The sequence below is a fragment of the Manis pentadactyla genome, chromosome 4, assembly GCF_030020395.1.
Source record: "Manis pentadactyla isolate mManPen7 chromosome 4, mManPen7.hap1, whole genome shotgun sequence".
NCBI classification, from domain to species: Eukaryota; Metazoa; Chordata; class Mammalia; order Pholidota; family Manidae; genus Manis; species Manis pentadactyla.
In genome coordinates this window covers 37,105,471-37,126,233 of record NC_080022.1, presented here as the reverse complement: position 1 = coordinate 37,126,233, position 20,763 = coordinate 37,105,471, and the positions used below count along the sequence as shown (strand labels likewise).

The 20,763-nt window shown below is 39.3% G+C and overlaps 1 protein-coding gene across 2 annotated transcripts in view; it reads left to right on the top strand.

Moving 5' to 3' along the window:
• LOC118916294 (cytochrome P450 4X1-like) overlaps positions 1-20,763 on the top strand; it is a 46,092-nt gene that overhangs the window by 7,975 nt on the left and 17,354 nt on the right. For both annotated transcript variants that reach the window (XM_036893161.2, XM_036893162.2), the window contains exons 2-6: positions 8,670-8,811; positions 9,971-10,015; positions 11,419-11,546; positions 13,502-13,629; positions 13,714-13,868. In XM_036893161.2, the coding sequence (XP_036749056.2) occupies positions 8,670-8,811; positions 9,971-10,015; positions 11,419-11,546; positions 13,502-13,629; positions 13,714-13,868 (598 nt within the window). The remainder of the gene's footprint in view (positions 1-8,669; positions 8,812-9,970; positions 10,016-11,418; positions 11,547-13,501; positions 13,630-13,713; positions 13,869-20,763) is intronic.

Sequence of the window (20,763 nt, the reverse complement as noted above, 5' to 3'; positions counted from 1 at the left end):
GTCATCTGCAAATAGTGACAGTTTAACTTCTTCTTTACCAATCTGGATTCCTTGTATTTCTTTATTTTGTCTGATTGCCGTGGCTAGGACCTCCAGTACTATGTTAAATAACAGTGGAGAGAGTGGGCATCCCTGTCTAGTTCCCGATCTCAGAGGAAATGCTTTCAGCTTCTCGCTGTTCAATATAATGTTGGCTGTGGGTTTATCATAGATGGCCTTTATTATGTTGAGGTACTTGCCCTCTATTCCCATTTTGCTGAGAGTTTTTAACATGAATGGATGTTGAACTTTGTCAAATGCTTTTTCAGCATCTATGGAGATGATCATGTGGTTTTTGTCTTTCTTTTTGTTGATGTGGTGGATGATGTTGATGGACTTTCGAATGTTGTACCATCCTTGCATCCCTGGGATGAATCCCACTTGGTCATGGTGTATGATCCTTTTGATGTATTTTTGAAATCGGTTTGCTAATATTTTGTTGAGTATTTTTGCATCTACGTTCATCAGGGATATTGGTCTGTAGTTTTCTTTTTTGGTGGGGTCTTTGCCTGGTTTTGGTATTAGGGTGATGTTAGCTTCATAGAATGAGTTTGGGAGTATCCCCTCCTCCTCTATTTTTTGGAAAACTTTAAAGAGAATGGGTATTATGTCTTCCCTGTATGTCTGATAAAATTCCGAGGTAAATCCATCTGGCCCGGGGGTTTTGTTCTTTGGTAGTTTTTTGATTACCTCTTCAATTTCGTTGCTGGTAATTGGTCTGTTTAGATTTTCTGTTTCTTCCTGGGTCAATCTTGGAAGGTTATATTTTTCTAGGAAGTTGTCCATTTCTCCTAGGTTTCCCAGCTTGTTAGCATATAGGTTTTCATAGTATTCTCCAATAATTCTTTGCATTTCCGTGGGGTCCGTCGTGATTTTTCCTTTCTCGTTTCTGATACTGTTGATTTGTGTTGACTCTCTTTTCTTCTTAATAAGTCTGGCTAGAGGCTTATCTATTTTGTTTATTTTCTCGAAGAACCAGCTCTTGGTTTCATTGATTTTTGCTATTGTTTTATTCTTCTCAATTTTATTTATTTCTTCTCTGATCTTTATTATGTCCCTCCTTCTGCTGACCTTAGGCCTCATCTGTTCTTCTTTTTCCAATTTCGATAATTGTGACATTAGACCATTCATTTGGGATTGCTCTTCCTTTTTTAAATATGCTTGGATTGCTATATACTTTCCTCTTAAGACTGCTTTTGCTGTGTCCCACAGAAGTTGGGGCTTAGTGTTGTTGTTGTCATTTGTTTCCATATATTGCTGGATCTCCATTTTGATTTGGTCATTGATCCATTGATTATTTAGGAGCGTGTTGTTAAGCCTCCATGTGTTTGTGAGCCTCTTTGCTTTCTTTGTACAGTTTATTTCTAGTTTTATGCCTTTGTGGTCTGAAAAGTTGGTTGGTAGGATTTCAATCTTTTGGAATTTTCTGAGGCTCTTTTTGTGGCCTAGTATGTGGTCTATTCTGGAGAATGTTCCATGTGCACTTGAGAAGAATGTATATCCCGCTGCTTTTGGATGTAGAGTTCTATAGATGTCTATTAGGTCCATCTGCTCTACTGTGTTGTTCAGTGCTTCCGTGTCCTTACTTATTTTCTGCCCAGTGGATCTATCCTTTGGGGTGAGTGGTGTGTTGAAGTCTCCTAGAATGAATGCATTGCAGTCTATATCCCCCTTTAGTTCTGTTAGTATTTGTTTCACATATGCTGGTGCTCCTGTGTTGGGTGCATATATATTTAGAATGGTTATATCCTCTTGTTTGACTGAGCCCTTTATCATTATGTAGTGTCCTTCTTTATCTCTTGTTACTTTCTTTGTTTTGAAGTCTATTTTGTCTGATATTAGTACTGCAACCCCTGCTTTCTTCTCACTGTTGTTTGCTTGAAATATGTTTTTCCATCCCTTGACTTTTAGTCTGTACATGTCTTTGGGTTTGAGGTGAGTTTCTTGTAAGCAGCATATAGATGGGTCTTGCTTTTTTATCCATTCTGTTACTCTGTGTCTTTTGATTGGTGCATTCAACCCATTAACATTTAGGGTGACTATTGAAAGATATGTACTTATTGCCATTGCAGGCTTTAAATTCGTGGTTACCAAAGGTTCAAGGTTAGCCTCTTTAGTATCTTACTGCCTAACTTAGCTCGCTTATTGAGCTGTTATATACACTGTCTTTGGGTTTGAGGTGAGTTTCTTGTAAGCAGCATATAGATGGGTCTTGCTTTTTTATCCATTCTGTTACTCTGTGTCTTTTGATTGGTGCATTCAACCCATTAACATTTAGGGTGACTATTGAAAGATATGTACTTATTGCCATTGCAGGCTTTAAATTCGTGGTTACCAAAGGTTCAAGGTTAGCCTCTTTAGTATCTTACTGCCTAACTTAGCTCGCTTATTGAGCTGTTATATACACTGTCTGGAGATTCTTTTCTTCTCTCCCTTCTTGTTCCTCCTCCTCGATTCTTCATATGTTGGGTGTTTTGTGCTGTGCCCTTTCTAGGAGTGCTCCCATCTAGAGCAGTCCCTGTAAGATGTTCTGTAGAGGTGGTTTGTGGAAAGCAAATTCCCTCAGCTTTTGTTTGTCTGGGAATTGTTTAATCCCACCGTCATATTTGAATGATAGTCGTGCTGGATACAGTATCCTTGGTTCAAGGCCCTTCTGTTTCATTGTATTAAATATATCATGCCATTCTCTTCTGGCCTGTAGGGTTTCTGTTGAGAAATCTGACGTTAGCCTGATGGGTTTCCCTTTATAGGTGACCTTTTTCTCTCTAGCTGCCTTTATAATTCTTTCCTTGTCCTTGATCTTTGCCATTTTAATTATTATGTGTCTTGGTGTTGCCCTTCTTGGATCCTTTCTGTTGGGGGTTCTGTGTATTTCCGTGGTCTGTTTGATTACTTCCTCCCCCAGTGTGGGGAAGTTTTCAGCAAGTATTTCTTCTAAGATACTTTCCATCTCTTTGCCTCTCTCTTCTTCTTCTGGGACCCCTATAATACGGATATTGTTCCTTTTAGATTGGTCACACAGTTCTCTTAATATTGTTTCATTCCTGGAGATCCTTTTGTCTCTCTCTATGTCAGCTTCTATGCGTTCCTGTTCTCTGATTTCAATTCCATCAATGGCCTCTTGCATTCTATCCATTCTGCTTATAAACCCTTCCAGAGTTTGTTTTATTTCTGCGATCTCCTTTCTGGCATCTGTGATCTCTTTCCGGACTTCATCCCATTTTTCTTGCGTATTTCTCTGCATCTCTGTCAGCATGTTTATGATTCTTATTTTGAATTCTTTGTCAGGAAGACTGGTTAGGTCTGTCTCCTTCTCTGGTGTTGTCTCTGTGATCTTTGTCGGCCTGTAGCTTTGCCTTTTCATGGTGATAGGAATAGTCTGCAGAACTGGGACGAGTGACGGCTGGAAGGACTTCCTTTCTTGTTGGTTTGTGGCCCTCCTCTCCTGGGAGAACAGCGACCTCTAGTGGCTTGTGCTGCGCAGCTGCGCGCAGACAGGGTTTCTGCTTCCTGCCCGGCTGCTATGGAGTTAATCTCCGCTGTTGCTGTGGGCGTGGCCTGGCTCAGGCAGCTACTCCAAAATGGTGGAGTCGCGTTGGAGCAGGAGCTGCTGGGAGGCTATTTATCTCCGTAAGGGGCCTCCCTGCTCCCTGCAGCCCAGGGGTTAGGGTACCCAGAGATCCCGGATTCCCTACCTCTGGATTAAGTGACCCGCCCTGCCCCTTTAACACTTCCAAAAAGCACCCGCCAAAACAAAACAACGACCACAAAAAAAAAACAAAAAAAATTTTTTTAATTAAAAAAAAAAAAATTTTTTTAATTAAAAAAAAAAAGGTGGTCGTTCGTTTTTCTTTATTCTCCGGTGCCAGCCTCAGGCCTCTGCTCACCGGTCTTTCTGCCCTGTTTCCCTAGTATTGGGGTCCCTGTCCCTTTAAGACTTCCAAAAAGCGCTCGCCAAAACAAAACAGCAAAAAAGCAAAAAAAAATGGTCGCGCGCTTTTCTTATGCCCTCTGTCGCCCAGCCTCCAGTGCCTGCTCACTGTTCTTGCTGCCCTGTTTTCCCAGTATCGAGGGCCCTGCACTCTGGCCCGGATGGCTGGGGCTGGGTGTTCGGCAGCCCTGGGCTCCGTCTCCCTCCCGCTCTGCCTGCTCTTCTCCCGCCGGGAGCTGGGGGGAGGGGCGCTCGGCTCCCGCGGGGCCGGGGCTTGTATCTTACCCCCTTCGCGAGGCGCTGGGTTCTCTCAGGTGCGGATGTGGTCTGGATATTGTCCTGTGTCCTCTGGTCTTTATTCTAGGAAGGGTTGTCTTTGTTATATTTTCATAGATATATGTTGTTTTGGGAGGAGATTTCCGCTGCTCTACTCACGCCGCCATCTTCCGCCCCTCACCTCAGATCCTTATGTTTTCTTCTAAGAGCTTTATAGTTTTAGCTCTTTCATTTAAATCTTTGGTCCGTTCTGAGTTAACTTTTGTATATTGGTTAAGGTATGAGTCCAACTTCATTCTTTTGTATGTGGGTATTCAGTTATCCCAGCACCATTTATTAAAAAGAGTATTATTTCCCACATTGAATTGCTTTGGCACCTGAATAGGAAAAACCCAATTCTCCTCCTGTGTTTCTCCTTTACTCTTGTAGTACTACCACACTCACAACACTTCTGATGCCAGATGTGTGGCAGCTTTCCCTCCACCAAGCAATTCTGTGACAACCAGATGGGTGTCCTACAATTTAACTTAATTCTAACACTATCTACCTGGATATAGAATGAGATCCCACGGATTAAGAGTTCAGCCCCACAAGCCTACCCCCATACCTAACTTCTTATGTCAATTGCAAGTCCAAGTTGTTACCCGTGCTTCTGACTGATGAGCTATAAGCTTCTGACTGATGAGCTATAATGAAAGTTCCCATGTTCTCCTCATCAGGTTAGATTAATTTGCTAATTGGCTCACAGAACTCAGGAAAACAGTTTACTTACTATTTACCCTTTTATTATAAAAGAAGGTGACAAAGGATACAGATGTACATCCCCAGGGAAGTGATGCACAGGGCAGGGGCATGGGAAGGGACCCAAGCTTCCATGCCGTCCCAAGGGACACCACTGTCCCAGCACCTCCACAGGTTCACCAACTTAGAAGGTATCCCAAAAGCCTATACTTGGAATTCTTATGGAGGCTTCATCATGTAGGCGTGATTGATCATTATTTCCATTTCCAGCCCCTTTCTGCTCTCCAGAGAATGTGGGGGTGGGGCTGAAAATTCCACACTTGTAATTATGGCTTGGTTTTTCTGGTGACCAGCCCCTGTCCAAGAGTTACCTCATTAGAAAGAAAGACACTGCTATTCCAGGAAATTCCTAGTGCTCTTAACACTTAGGAAATTGCAAGGGTTTTAGGAACTTGATGCTAGGATCTGGGGGCAGAGGTCAATATATATATTTTTTCAACTATCTCATAGCACCCCTGTCAAAAATCAATTAACTGTAAGCATGGTTTATTTCTGGGCTCTGAATTCTATTCTATTTGATCTATATGTCTATACTGATGCCAATACCACAGTCTTAATTGCAGTTGCTTTGTAGTACTACAAAGTTTTGAAACCAGGGAGCTTGAGTTCTCCTAATTTTGTTCTTTTTCAAGATTATTTAGGCTATCTGGATGCCTCCAGTTTCCATATAAATTTTAGGTTCAGCTTGTCAATTTCTACAAAGAAGCCAACTGTGATTCTGACAGGGATTGCATTGAATCTGTAGATCAATTTGGGAAGTAATGACATCCTAAGGTTAAATCTTCTGATCCATAAACATAGATGTCTTTCTATGTATTTAAGTCTTTTTAAGTTTCTTTCAACAACATTTTGTAGTGATACTGTTGTAAATGGAATAGTTTTATTTTCATCTGGATTATTTATTACATTCATAGTGTTTTAAAGTCCATGCCCTCTTGACTGTCACTAAACTATTTTTTGTTTTAGATGCCTCTATCAGAGTTTTGCATATTAGAAATAACTGATCTGTCAAGCTTATATTGCCAACCTTATCTATTTACTTTCTTACCCTTTATGCTCCCTTTGATGATTCATCACTCAGATAGTCACAAGGAAAGGATAGAACTATTTTACATAGACAGTAATATTTGAAGTGTACTCATAAGGTTCTGGAAGGAAAATGTGTGTGTAGGAAAATTCCCAACAAGACAAATTTCATTCCTTGCTCTGTTCCAGTATACTGCTCTTTTTGCTATTCCTCAAATATGCTAAGAAAATTCTTCCCTCAGGGCTTTGAATATACTCTTCTGTCATTGGAATTCTTTCTCTACATTTTGTCCAGGCCTTTGAACAGATATCACCTCCTCAGAGAGGCCTGCCCTTGACCACTCAAGCGAAACAGGGCCTCTAGTACTCTCCCCTAATTCTATTTTTATTATCTTGGCACTTATAACTCTCTTGACACCATAGTATATATTCCTTTGCTATATACTTCCCTTCCCTCCACCAGAATATAAAATCTGTGAGAGGAAGGTCTTTGTTCACCACTATCAACCCAGTGGTTGGCTCATAGTAGGTGCTTAATAACTACTTTGTTGAATGCACACATATATTAGGTGCTAAATAAATTCATTCATTCAAAGATCTATTGATTGCAAAGAATAGACCAGGTAGATTGACATTTATTCAGTAGGCCAATGAATCCCAGCCAGTGTGTGGGACCTAGTCTGCATATTCAGGTGTGTGTGTGTGTGTGCAATTCAGAGAAAGTTCCATATAGTTAAGTAGCAGAGCACTTGGTCTCCACAGTTCAACCTAAATAAATTCATTCATTCAAAGATCTATTGATTGCAAAGAATAGACCAGGTAGATTGACATTTATTCAGTAGGCCAATGACTCCCAGCCAGTATATGGGACCTAGTCTGCATATTCAGGGGTGTGTGTGTGTGTGTGTGTGTGTGTGTGTGTGTGTGTGTGCAATTCAGAGAAAGTTCCATATAGTTAAGTAGCAGAGCACTTGGTCTCCACAGTTCAACCTGGGTTTGAATCAACTACTAGTTGACAGCTGTATGAGCTTGGACAGATTACCTAACCTTTTCAAGGTTCAGTTTCCTCTGTAAAATGTAAAATTCAATCTGTAAAATGGAGAATGTAATTGTATCTGCTTCATAGGGTTAATGACATAAAGATTAAGGAATATAAAGCATGGAAAGCACTTGGTGGCACCTAGCTCATAGGTATAATGTTAGCTATTGATAAATGTTAGCTATTACTATTTCCTCTGGGACTAAATATTGTCTGAATATTTATGAACAATGTTTCCTAAATATGTATGATACATATTTTCAAATGTGTTTAGACCCTGCTGTGGATGAAGAAATATAAATTCATATATTAGAGGATTCACAATACCTTTCTGTCCTTTTTGTCTAGATAGGAGTTACTAAAAGTATAACCAAATGCTCATGGTTAAGGGAGTCAATGACAATTTCTTACCTAAAGAAATAATCCTCATATTAAGCTATAACTTCCATGAGGCCAAAGACCTTGCCTGTCTTACATTTCTATTGCCTAGTACATAAAGTAGGCACTTAACAAATACTCATCCGTTTATTGTTTGCAAATGAATAAATACATAAATATTCACATTATTGGGAAACACCACTTACATGTGGCTTGACTGTTAGCAAAAGAGAGTCTGCAGTATTTTCAGAACTAGATTTCAAGTGTCTCAACCTTTTAGGGGCCCTCAACTATCCAGGGAATATACTTCATGGGTTAGAAGTGTTGGTCACTAACAGAGGAAATTGGGAGCCAAAGTGTTCCACCACTTCTGTGATTACTTGTGTTTGTTCCACAATTTCTGTGTGATTGATCGCACGGGGAGAACTTGCCAGGTTCCAGTTTTCTTTGTATCTAAGAAGTGGATATAAATGTATCTTACTATCAGTGTCAACTATTTAAATGAGCCATTAATAATCTGCTTATCAAGACAAAAAGTTCATCTCTAATGGGAATGTGTGTACTCTGACTTATAAATGTTGGAAGCTGAGAGCTTTGTGTTTGGATTTATTTGCTTACACCTGTGTGAAAGCCTTCTACCATTGTAAGGTAAAAGAGATTTTCTTTGTAGATGGCACTGGCAGGTTTTTAGAGAGAAGCATTTACTAATAAGCCATGAGAAAGAATCTCTCATTGATAATGGAGAGAGGAAAACGGAGAGGGTACCATGAGTCAAGTTCAACCTACTAACAGTTCACTTCCCGCATAGGACAAGTCCTTTTTTGGCTCCTAGACTCCACTTGTATCTAATTGTGTGACTTGGCAGGTGATGTACACTGTGTGAGGTGGCTCACTCACCCTCTCAATTGGGAAAGTGGCTCACAGTAAATGTCATTTGACAGTGATTTGGTCTGGGAATGCAATATATATAAATTGAGAAGGTATGTACACTACCCTTGTTTAGATATTATAGCCCAACATAGAAATCCCAAGGAAAGCCTATGCACTCACTTCCAGAAAAAGGTTCAGGCCCCCCTGCCTGTGTGACCTTATTGAGGCCCTGAACTCAGCTGTGTCTGTGAGAGAGGATGAACCCAGACTGGCTGGCTTCTCTAATTTCCTTCACTATTTTCTCTGCAGTTACTTCAGGATGGTAAAATGGAGAGACTTGAGAAGCTTGTCGAAAAATACCCTTGTGCCTTTCCTTGCTGGGTTGGGCCCTTTCAGGCATTTATCTATATCTATGACCCAGACTATGCAATGACATTTCTGAGCAGAACAGGTAAGAAAAGGGATGAATCTCAGGAACCTAATCCTTCTAGGAGTGACATACACAACCAAAGGCAGCATTCTAAAGGAACTCTGAGGCCCAGATTAGCACTGGGCCTTTGAGAGAACCTGGAGAAAGTGTGGAGAGGATTCCCACCAATCCCGAAGGGGATGCCCACGTCCTGCCAGCCCCTTCTCTAGTCCAGGCTCCCTGGGCCCCTTTAGGCCAGTGTATCTGAAAGCGCACCAGGCTCCACCAGCCCACCAGGGGCCTCTTTTGCCTTTCTTGGTTTTGCGACTTCAGGATCAGCCACACTCCTACCCCCAGCTCCCTTCTTGAGCATAAGTCTTCAGGGGAATTCAGAAGTAGCTCTGCCTCGGCTGGTTCAGTATGTAAACCTAAAGGTTAGATCATTAATTTACCAGTCCAACCTCTTGATTGTGGTCTACATTTTGTATTTGTTTTCTGCATATTTCTCAACTGTGTTCCCTTTTGGGGCATGAGTCATCTAACTCCCCCATCCAGTTCTTTTTCAAGGCTTCTACAGTGGATTACATCACGCATAAAATTAAAATATCCAATTTTACCCCATCATCCTTGTAAAACTAAGGTCTATTATTCTTATCCTTTTTCCCTGCACCATTGTCTCCATTATTCTTAGTAAAACCTAATAGAAGAAAACGGCCTTCCCCTGAAGTCCCATGTTTCCCTGCCCCCAGCTCTGATTCATCTCAGTGCTCACCCTGGAAGGGACAAGAGCTGAAAAGCACCTCTGCACTAGAGTCATGGGAACGGCGAGAGGCATTTGTACCTCACTCCCTGGTGTCTGCAGCCCCTGCTCTAATAGCTGATTTGCTTTCCGTAAAGGATGGATATGATATGTTGTCCCAACTCCTGTCTGGAAATTTTGTAACCCTCGGGCAATCTCTGTTTGTATTGGAGGAGGTTAAATGAGGGAAGAATCTGGGTTTGTGTACATGTCTGCCTCAAGGGATTTACTGTTTTCTGGTTCCTGAACTAAGACATCTGACTTTCTAGGCCTGCAAAGGGCTGCAGGGAGCGAGCCCCTTTTGCTTACTATTTGTGGTTAGCATGGGCAAATGAAGAGAACCTTTACCCACTTTGGTGATTTTCCCTAATGATGTTTTTTGTTTCCTCTGCTTGACTGCAGATCCCAAGTCCAAGTGCCTGTACAAGTTCTTGACTCCATGTCTTGGTATGTATATGCAAATGAGAGGGGTATGTATGTGCAAATGAGGGACCTACTTTCTAGCTTGGAGTCCCCTTTCTGTAGCAGAGCATCGTGGAGAAACTCACATTGGAATTCAAAAGCATCAAGAATATGGTAGAGCAATACTGCAAGTTATCTAGGGGAAGATCAAGAGGGAAAGCTAAGGTCGACACAGCACAACTTCCCAGGAGCCCTCGTCCATTTCTCTCCCCAGTCTCATTCTCAAGGCAGCCCAAGTGTCAGTCAGGCCCTTTGCTGTCTAAAACTGCAGCCTCACCATCTGTGTTCTTTATTTCATCCTTCCTTCTCTCTTGTTTTCTTGGATTTTTCCATTTCTTTTTGGAGTTCCTCTATTTCTCTTTGCACACCAGTAAACATTTTCTCCGGAGTACAGTTTGGTAATATTCTATGAGCAGATAAGCCTTTTAGTCTTCTAGTTGGTATTTATGTTAGACAAGGAGGGAATTAAATGAAAGAACGTAGGTTTTAGATTCAGAGCTGCTTGGATTTGAATTCTGCCACCCACTGATGAGTTAAGTGTGATTTGGGGGGAATTTTCTAATGAGAATCACCTCTCTGGGCTATATGAAGAGGAAATGAAACACATTTTCAGCACTTAGTGTAATGGCTGGCACTGTACCTGTGCTGGACCACGTACTGCAAGCCTGCTGTGCTGTAAGCACTCAATGACTGATGGCAGTTACATACTGATAAACTTCGAGATCCTTTTAAAACCAAATCTTTAATGACCTCCCTGGTCACAGAAGATTGTCAGTCATTAGCCTTGACAAGTGTTTCCACTTGTATCATTTACAGGTATGAAGCATAGATTAGGCCTCAAGGAGGGGGCTATCTAGGAATAGAGGGGGCCTTCATGTCTAGTTCCTGGTGAATTTTATGTTTACAGTAGAGTTTATTGCTTAGTACAGTTATAGCTGACTAGTCTGGAGTGGAGAGGAGATGACTGTTTGTTGTGTTTCCACTGTGAGCTAGAGACAAGACTAGTTGCTTCATGCATATACCTTTAATCTGCACTACAAGTGAGGCGGATATTAATTTTCACATTTTATTGTTGAAAAAAAAACCAAGCCTCAGGAATGCCAAGGGACTCAGTGACTAACTACACAGGCAGTAACTGGTGACTTCAGGATTAGCACTCTCATGTGACTTCAAAACTTGGGGTCTTTCTCACAATGTGAAACACATCTATCCTAGGTGTAAGCATCAAAACTCACGTCAAGCATAACATAAGAGGCACTACTTTGATTTCCATGATGTCATGACTCCCTGCGTGTCACGGTCACTCCACAGTGTCTGTGTTCCTCACCTCTTCTTCCTCATCTCATCTAATGAAATGGCATGGGGTTTTGCACCTTTTATTTCTCAAGGAAAAGGACTAGCGAGTCTAAATGGACCCGAGTGGTTCCAGCACCGTCGCCTGCTGACTCCCGGATTCAATTTTAACATCTTGAAATCGTATGTCGAGGTGATGGCCCACTGTGCGAACACAATGCTGGTAAGTGAAGGAACAAAAGTGCTCTGGTATTGCAAAATGCTGCCAACAGGGAATGTATGAGACGTGTTTAGTGTGTAGTGAAAGTCAAGGGGGATAATTTCTAGAAATTAACCAATGTACAAATATTTAGTGAACAATAGGTATCTATGTAGGCCTTTGCTATGGATCTTTGGGTGATAAAGAAAAAGGTGAAGATCTGGGTGTCTGTCTTAGATGTGCTTTGATATCCTATGGCAGTAAACAAAGTACCAACTAGTAGGATTTAGATGGCAAAAGCTGTAGGTGACAGGTAAGGAAACTAGGAGCAGCTCAGCGTTACCAGGAAATATGGACTGGACTTGAATACGTGGGTAATATGGATGAGCAAATTCTTGGCAGAGTGAGTTAGCATGAACAAAGGTTTGGAGGTTGAAATGAACTTGCCTGATGGCCATAAAGGATCTTGCAAAATATAAATGTCTACCTTAAAGTCACAGATGATGTGAGTTTCCCCTTGTACGGGTTGGAGGATCTTTAGCTGACTGTGCCCTTCCCAAGGGGCAGGAGGACGTTGCCAAGGACTATCCCTATGGGGGGGTCCCTGATTTATAAATGAGTTCTATTCCAAAACTCCACTTGTACATGGTATGCTTTAATTTTTAAATTGTGCTTATTTAAAAATCAGACAAGCAGTTCATTAATAGTTTTATCATAAATACTTCAAACACCACAAACAAAGCTAAAATTTCCATCCACCTTCACCTGGAAACCCATCTCTTTCTAAGAGAACCACTGTTACCAGCTGCTTGGCTGGGTTCTCCACCAAGTGCATGGGTCAGATTTGACCTGAATGGTCTTCCAGGATTGTGCTGAAAACACCCATATGAGTCCTTGAGGTAGAGAGCTGCAGGACAGGCCAGAAAGGTACATTCTTGTGGTTCTGGTGCTGTACAGCTTTGTGCACAGTTGAAAATTAGCCAGTGGCAGTATTGAGTTTACCTCCCTTTGGATAAACCATTCTGTCTCCCTGTCTTTGCAGTCCCACACTACCCTGAGATTTCTCTCTGAATTGGGCCCATGTGCTGCCAGCTTTGAATGTCCCCTTCACTGTCATTTCTTCTAAACTCACTTTCTTTTCTCAGTAAAACTTACATAATTTAGGATGGAAGCAACTGACTAAACAATTGACACTCGGGTAAAACCTTGTAAAAAAGTCTCTTTGCCGTTTTTTCCATGGCCTCCAAATCCTCAGTTCCTGACTATAGGCATAGGTGCTAACAAATACAGGTTGATCTGAATGTAAATATTTAGACATACTTGTATTTTTACACGAAGAATGCTTATTAGGACAAATGTCTTTTCAACAGGGAACTTTGCAGCAGTTTAAGCTATAAAATATTTCAGGGAGTGGGAGTAGGGCATTTGCTGATGGGCAGGAAAGTGGATACAGGCACTCTTGGCTGGGAGCCAGCTCCCCACGGCAGCTCCTATTCACTCATGGATTCTCTCTGTCCTCCACTTCTGAATTGAAAAAAAACACACTTTTTTAATGTGCCAGGTTTATTTTAAGTGGGGTTATGGTGGGTGAGAGTAGTGATGGGGTGGGGTGTCTAGACATTTGGGGACTGAGGATGGAGGAAGCCCTGGGGAGACCCCTTCTACTTACAGTCTTGTATCAGAGATTGTCTGTTTTACTGGAACTCTAATCTGTTTTAAAGCAGAGTTGTGGGAATACTTGAAAGGCCAGAGATGCTTAATGCAGCCATTTAGCAGATACCTGGTTTGCTCCATGCTCTTTTTTCACCCAGCTATGTGCATTTTCCCCTTTCTCATGCCAAATAAGCACTTGGCTTATTGTACGATCTTTGGCTCCTGCTAGGCCAGGGGATTCTCCCTTCTATCAGAAAGCAGGCTCAGGGGGAGCCTTCAGATGAAGGCAGTTTGATGCTGATGTTGACCTGGACCTCCTGTGCCAGGGTAAGTGGGAGAAGATTTGCGGCACTCAGGACACAGTTGTGGAGGTCTTTGAGCACATCAGCTTGATGACCCTGGACATACTCATGAGATGTGCCTTCAGCCAGGACACCAACTGCCAGATAAACAGGTCAGTGACAGGAGAGCAAAAAAGACACTTGCCTGCCATTACCTAAGTCATTTGTTGACTTATTATCTCCACTTTCTCTTTTAGCACCCAAGATCTTTATGTAAAATCAATATTTGAAGCCAGCAACATCACCTTGTACCCTTTGTACAGTTTCTTACATCACCATGACATAATTTTCAAATACAGCCCTGAGGGCCAGCGCTTACAGGAATTAAGCAAAATGCTGCATCAGTACACAGGTATGTCTTAGGTTTGGGTGGCCCAGGTCCTTAGTTGACTGATGTCTGTCTAGAGGGCTAGGCCTTAATGTAAAAACATAACTCTTGTTCTTATTGGAGTTTTTATTTGGATGCTGCGCAAATGAAATACAGGTTCTTTAAAAGAGTTTGCTGCATTCATAGCAGTAGTCTTATCAGAAGTTTTCTATATATTATACAATTTTTCCATTTATTCATATAAAATTTTTTTATACAGTCTTAAATTTTTTTCTATTTTTATATTGAGGTACATACTATAAAATGCACAAATCAGTATTCCGCTTGATGAATTTTGACATGTGTATACACTCATGTAACCTTTTTTTGTTATGTACAATTTTTGTTAATACAAATAAAACATAACATGGGCATATTATATTTCAAACACACATGGCTTATGGCTTTTTGCAGTGCTTTTAGTAATAATGACAAGCTAAAAACATTCATTCAACATAGGAATGAATAGGGGAACTGCATAAAAAGGGACGGACATTCAAAAGAAGGGGGAAATGGGGAGTTCAATGAATACAATGTTTTGGTTTTGCAAGATGAGTAAGTTCTAGATATCTGCTGTACAAAACAGTGTCTGTAGTTAACAATAGTGTATTGTGCACTTAAAATTTTGTTAAGTGGGTAGATCTCAGGTTAAGTGTTCTTACCACAATAAAAAATTAAAAGGAGTTCGGTTCAAAAATAGCTTTAGCAAAACAAACATGAAAGTTGAAATAGTTTAAGCTTTTTAAGCAATTCAACATTACTTGTCATGAACTTCACAAGAGAGAATATTTATCAAGCAGTTAATTAATCCTTCTTCAGTTCCACCTCTTCCTGGTAGAGTAACCTTGGGCATGTTTTGTCTGTCTGTCATCTGTGAAGTGGGGATAAGAAAGAACCTATCCCATAGGTGTGGTGATGGTTAAATATGTTTCTATATGTAAAACAATTGTAAAGGACTGTGCCTAGCCCTGAATAAATGTGAACAATAAAATATAGTTACTATATCAAATATAAGTGCCCCCAGGACACTTGCAAGACACACCTCCATGTGCACACACACACGAATGTAGATATTATAAAGAGGGACCCTCAAAGAAGTAGGTTAGAAACAATTTAAGACAGAAGTGGGCATGATAGATAGCAGTAGTTCTCAAACCTGTTCATAACATGACTCACCCAGAAAACGTTAATGAATATTTGTATGGCTCATTGGAGTGAACAGGAAGGCATACATAGGACTTGTGAAAGAATGCTTTACTATTTCTTTGTATTACATAATTATGATGAAGAAAGGAATTCAAAGTATCTGGGAAAAGATTTAATGTTAAATTTGTTCAAAATAAAACCTTTTCAAAAGTTTTTATTTTTATTTAGTAGAATTTATCAATATTTTCTTTCACTGCATCTGGATTTTGAGTAATAGTCAAAAGCCTTCCCCTGTTCCAGAGTATTTCAACAACGGCACTGATGACATTTTGGGTTAGATAATTCTTGGTTGGAGGGATTTGTCCTGTGCAGTGTAGAATGTTTAGCTGAATCCTGAACATCTTTCGACTTGATACCAGTAGAACTCTGACAGTTAGAGCCAAATATATCCCTAGATATTGAAGAACACTGCTGAACACCTTCCGGGTGCCAAAATTGTCCCCAGCTGAGAACCACTGCCAGATGTACCCAGAATTTAGAGAGATCTCTGACCCATTTAGAGTTTATTCTGATGTATGGTGTGAGGTGTTGATCTTATTTTTCCAAATGGTTATCCAGTTATCCCATCACCATTTATTAATTAGTCCCATCTTTTCCAGTGATTTGAGATAACCACCTTTATCATATTCTAAACTGACATACACATTGGCACCTATTTCTGGACTGTCTTTTCTAGTCCATTGGTCTGTCTACCCATGTGCTAGAATAATGCTGATTTATTTAAAAAGACTTTATATTTCTTAAATTAATAAACTATTTCATAGAGAGTTTTAGGGTTTACAGAAAAATTGAGCATATTTCATCACCCCCCCACAGTTTCCTCTATTATTAACATCTTGCATTAATGTGGTGTATTTGTTACAATTGATGAGCCAATATTGACATATTACTAACTAAAATCCATAGTTTAGGCTCACTCTATGTTGTACACTCCATGGCTTTTGACAAATTTATAATGATATGTATCCACTATGACAATGTCATACAGAATAGTTTCCCTGCCCCCAAAACTCCCCTCTGCTCACCTACTTATCCTTCCCTCCCTCCCTCACCCTGAACCCCTGGCAACAACTAATTGTTTTTAATGTCTCTACTACCTTTTCCATGTCATTAGTTGGAAACCTACTGTATGTAACTTTTAAAGGTTGGTTTCTTTCACTTAACAATATGCATTTAAAGTTCCTCCATGTATTTTCATGTCTTGATAGCTCATTTATTTTTGTTGCTAAATAACATTCTGTCATCTGGATGCACCAGTTTGCTTGCCCATTCAGTTCCTGAAGGGTATCTTGATTGCTCCCAAGTTTTGGCAGTTTTGAATAAAGCTGTTATAAACATTTGTTTATGGGTTTTTATATGGGCATAAGTTTTTGACTCCTTTGGGTAAATACTGAAGAGCATGATTGCTGGATGGTATGATAAGAACATGTTTCATTTTGTAAGAATCCACCAAATTGTCTTCTAAAGTAGCTGTACCATTTTGCATTCCCATGAGAAGTGAATGAGAATTCTTATTATTCCACATCCTTGTCAGGATTTGGTGTTGTCAGTGCTCTGGGCTTTTGCCATCCTAGTAGATTTGTAATGGTATCTCATTGTTTTAATTTGCATTTCTCCAATGGCATATGATGTGGAGCATCTTTTCATATGTACGTTTGTTAACTGCGTATCTCCATTGGAGAGGAGTATGTTAGTCTTTGGCCCATTTTTTAATCAGGTTGTGTTTTGGTTTTTTTTTTCTTCTTGAATTTTAAGAGTTCTTTGTATGTTTTGAACATATTAAGCAGGCCCTATAAGTTAAGCATTAAGTCCTGATATAACAGTCCTTTATCAGAATTGTCTTTTGCAAATAGCATCTCCCATTAAATGCCTTGTCTTTTTATTTTCTTAACTTAATCTTTGGCTGAACAGTTTTTAATTTTAAGGAAATCCAGCTTATCAATTTTTTTCTCTCCTGGATCATGCTTTTGGTGTTCTAGCTAAAAAGTCAATGTCAAACCCAGAGTCACATAGATTTTCTCCCACATTATTTTTTAGGAGTTTTATGGTTTAACATTTTACACTTAGGTCTATGGTTCATTTTAAGATATTCTTGGTGAAAGGTGTAAGATCTATGCCTAGATTCTTTTTTTGCATGTGGATGTCCAGTTGTTCCACCATCATTTGTTGAAAAGACTATCCTTTCTCCATTCAATTGCCTTTGCTCTTTTGTCAGAGATCAGTTTGGCTGCATTTGAGTGGGTCTATGTTGGAGCTTCCTATCTTTTTCCATTAATCTATTTGTCTCTTTTTTCACCAATCCAAGACTATCTTGATTACTGTCGTTTCTGAGTAAGTCTTGAAGTCAGGTAGTGTCAGTACTCTGACTTTATTGTGTCCTTTAGTACTGTGTGGCTATTCTGGTCTTTCCACATAAACTTTAAATTAGTTTGCTGATATCCACGAAATAACTCCGGTTTTTTTATTGTGATTGCATTGAATCTATAGATGAACTTAGGAAGAACACAATATTTATTCCTATTTGTGTACATGGAATATCTCTCAATTTATTTAAAAATTTTGTTATTTCTTTCATCAGAGTTTTGTAGTTTTCTTCATATAGGTCTTATACTATTTTGTTATATTTATACCTAAGTGCTTCATTTATTTGGTGCTGATTAAATGGTATTGTGTCTTTAATTTCAAATTATAGTCTTACCTCCTACATTTGGGTCTCTGATCCATTTTGAGTTAATTTTTCTATATGGTATTAGGTAAGAGTCTAACTTAATTCTTTTGCATGTGGATGTCCAGTTTTCCCAACACCATTTATTGAAAAGACTGTACTTTCCCCATTGAATGGTCATGATACTCTTGACTGTTATGTGAGTATTTATTTCTGGGCCTTCTGTTCTATTCATATATTTATTCATATATGGTATAGGTCTGTCTCTATGCCAATACCACACTGTTTTGATTACTGTAACTTTGTTGTAAGTTTTGAAATCAGGAAGTGTGAATCCTCCAGTTTTGTTCTGGGCTATTTGGGATCTGTTAATCTTTTAAAGATTGTTTTGGTTATTTGGGATCTCCAGGGATTCCATGTGAATTTTCAGACAGATTTTTCTATTTCTTATTAATATATGTTTTAAAGATTATGAATTTCTCTTTGTTCACTAACTATATCCGATTTTGATAAATAATGTTTTCATTGTCATTACTTTTTCAGAAATTCTGTAATTTCTGTCTGTATTTCCTTGCACCCAAAGGGTGTTTAATAGACAGTTTGTAATTTATGGGTGGAATGTCTTTCATTTTTTGATTTTTAAAAATTTCTAGTTTTATTGTATTATAATTAGAGAGTATTGCTTGTAATATTTCTGATTTATGAGACCTAATAATATTTTTTTGATTTAATATAGGATCAAATTTTGTAAATAGTCCATGCATTCTTGAGAGGAAATATATTTTCTATTATTAGGTATGGTGCTTGATATTTCTGTGCATATGTTCTGCCTTAGTATTTTGCTTAGATCTTCTATATATTATTTTTGTCCACTTGACCTGCCCTGTGCTGAGGGTGGTATGTTAAAGACTACTGTTACTAGTGCAATTCTGCCTATTTTTACTTGCATCTCTTATAGTTTCTGCTTTAAATGGGTACTTCTGTGTTATTTGGTTTGTGTGTTTTCATAACTGTTACATCTTGTGACAACATGACTCTTAGGTTTAATGAGTTTTTTGCTCAAATTCTACTTTGTCTGCTCTCAGTTACAATCCCTACTTTCCTCTCATTTCCATGTGTCTAGTATATTTTCCACCACTTTATTTTTAGCCATTTTGAATTACTTTGTTTCATATATTTTTCTTATATGCAGTACATTTCTGGGTTTTGCTTCATGAGCCAATTTGAAAATCTTTTTATATTAGTAAACAAGCCATTCCCATTCTTATCTATTGAAATGACTGTTAAATTTGGTTTCAACACTGTCATACTATTATGTTTTACTATGTGTACTAAGTTATAATTACTGTATGTATTAGTTTCCTAAGTCCATTATAATAACCACAGACTGGGTGACTTGAAACAACAGAAATTTATTCTCTCACAGTTGTGGAGGCTACAAGTCCAAAGTCAAGGTGTTGGCAGGCCCACGATGCCTCTGGAAGGCCCTTGGGAAGAATCCTTCCTTGCCTCTCTCTGCCTTCCAGTGGTCGCCAGCCATCCTCGGCATTCCTTGGCTCGCAGCTGTATCACTCTAACTCTTGCCTCCATCTTCACATGGTCATCTTCTTTCTATGTGTCTATTGTGGTCCATTCAGGTTGCTCTAATGGAATACCATAGACTTTGTGGCTTATAAACAGCAGACATTATTTCTCACAGTTTGGAGGCTGCGAAGTCCAAGATCCAGTTACCAGTAGATTGAGCGTCTGATGAGGGCCTGTTTCCAGTGCACAGAAGGCTGTCTTCCCACTGTGTGCTCACGTGGCAGAAGGGGTGAGGGAGCTCTCTGGGGTCCCCTAAAGGCACTAATCCCATTCATGAAGGCTGCATCCTCATGACCTAATCACCTGCCAAACACTCCACCTCCAAATACCATTATATTTGGTATTAGGTTTCACATAGGAATTTTGCAGGTACACAAGCATTCAGTCTATGGCTGTGTCCGTCCAAAATTTCCCTCTTCTTATAAGGATACTAATCTTTGAATCAGAACCACCCTAATCCAGTATGACATTTTCTTAACTTGATTACATGTGTAAAGACTATTTCTAAATAAAGCTACATTTACCAGTTCTAGGTGGACTTGAATTTTGGGGAGACATTATTCAACCCAGTACACTGTTTCTTTCTCTATGTGGTATGTCTTCTTTGCTCCTTTTAAATGCAATATCTTTTGCTATTTAAGAAGGTTTATATTTTTGTTCTATGGCTCCCACAGAAATTAGTCCTTTCACAGATCCTTAATCTGCCTTTCCCTTATTTAAACTTTTGTTATCTGGTTTGTCATTATTTTTCATTGTGGTTAACTATATGTTACCTAACATTTACCACTGTAACTTTTCTCACCTTGCAGAACTGAAACCTCATCCATGTTAAACAATAACTCTTCATTCCCCTCCCCCACAGTCCCTAGCAACTACCATCCTATTTTCTGTCTCTGTGAATTTGACTAAGTACTCTGGGTATGTCATATATGTGGAATCATACGGTTTTTGTCCTTTGTGACTGGTTATTTGATAGTTTGTCAGTTTTTAGTAATATCCTTTGATTTTCATTTATTGCCTATGTAAGGATTAGTGATCTTATTCTACTTTCTTTTCTGCTTCCCTCTTCCTCCTATTTTTAGTAGAATGTTTTTGCCTTTAATGCTTATGTACTATTCTTTTGCCCATGTCCTTATCCTAACTTTATTTTATTTTATTTTATTTTATTTTTATTTTTATTTTTTTCAATGCACAATCATTATTCCACCCCAAGCCTAATTTTTGTCAGTCTCCAATCTTCTGAGGCATAACAAACAAGTTTTTACATGTAGAACAAATTCTTACATAATGAATAAGTTACATAGTGAACAGTACAAGGGCAGTCATCACAGAAACTTTCGGTTTTGCTCATGCATTATGAACTATAAACAGTCAGTTCAAATATGAATACTCATTTGGTTTTTATACTTGATTTATATGTGGATA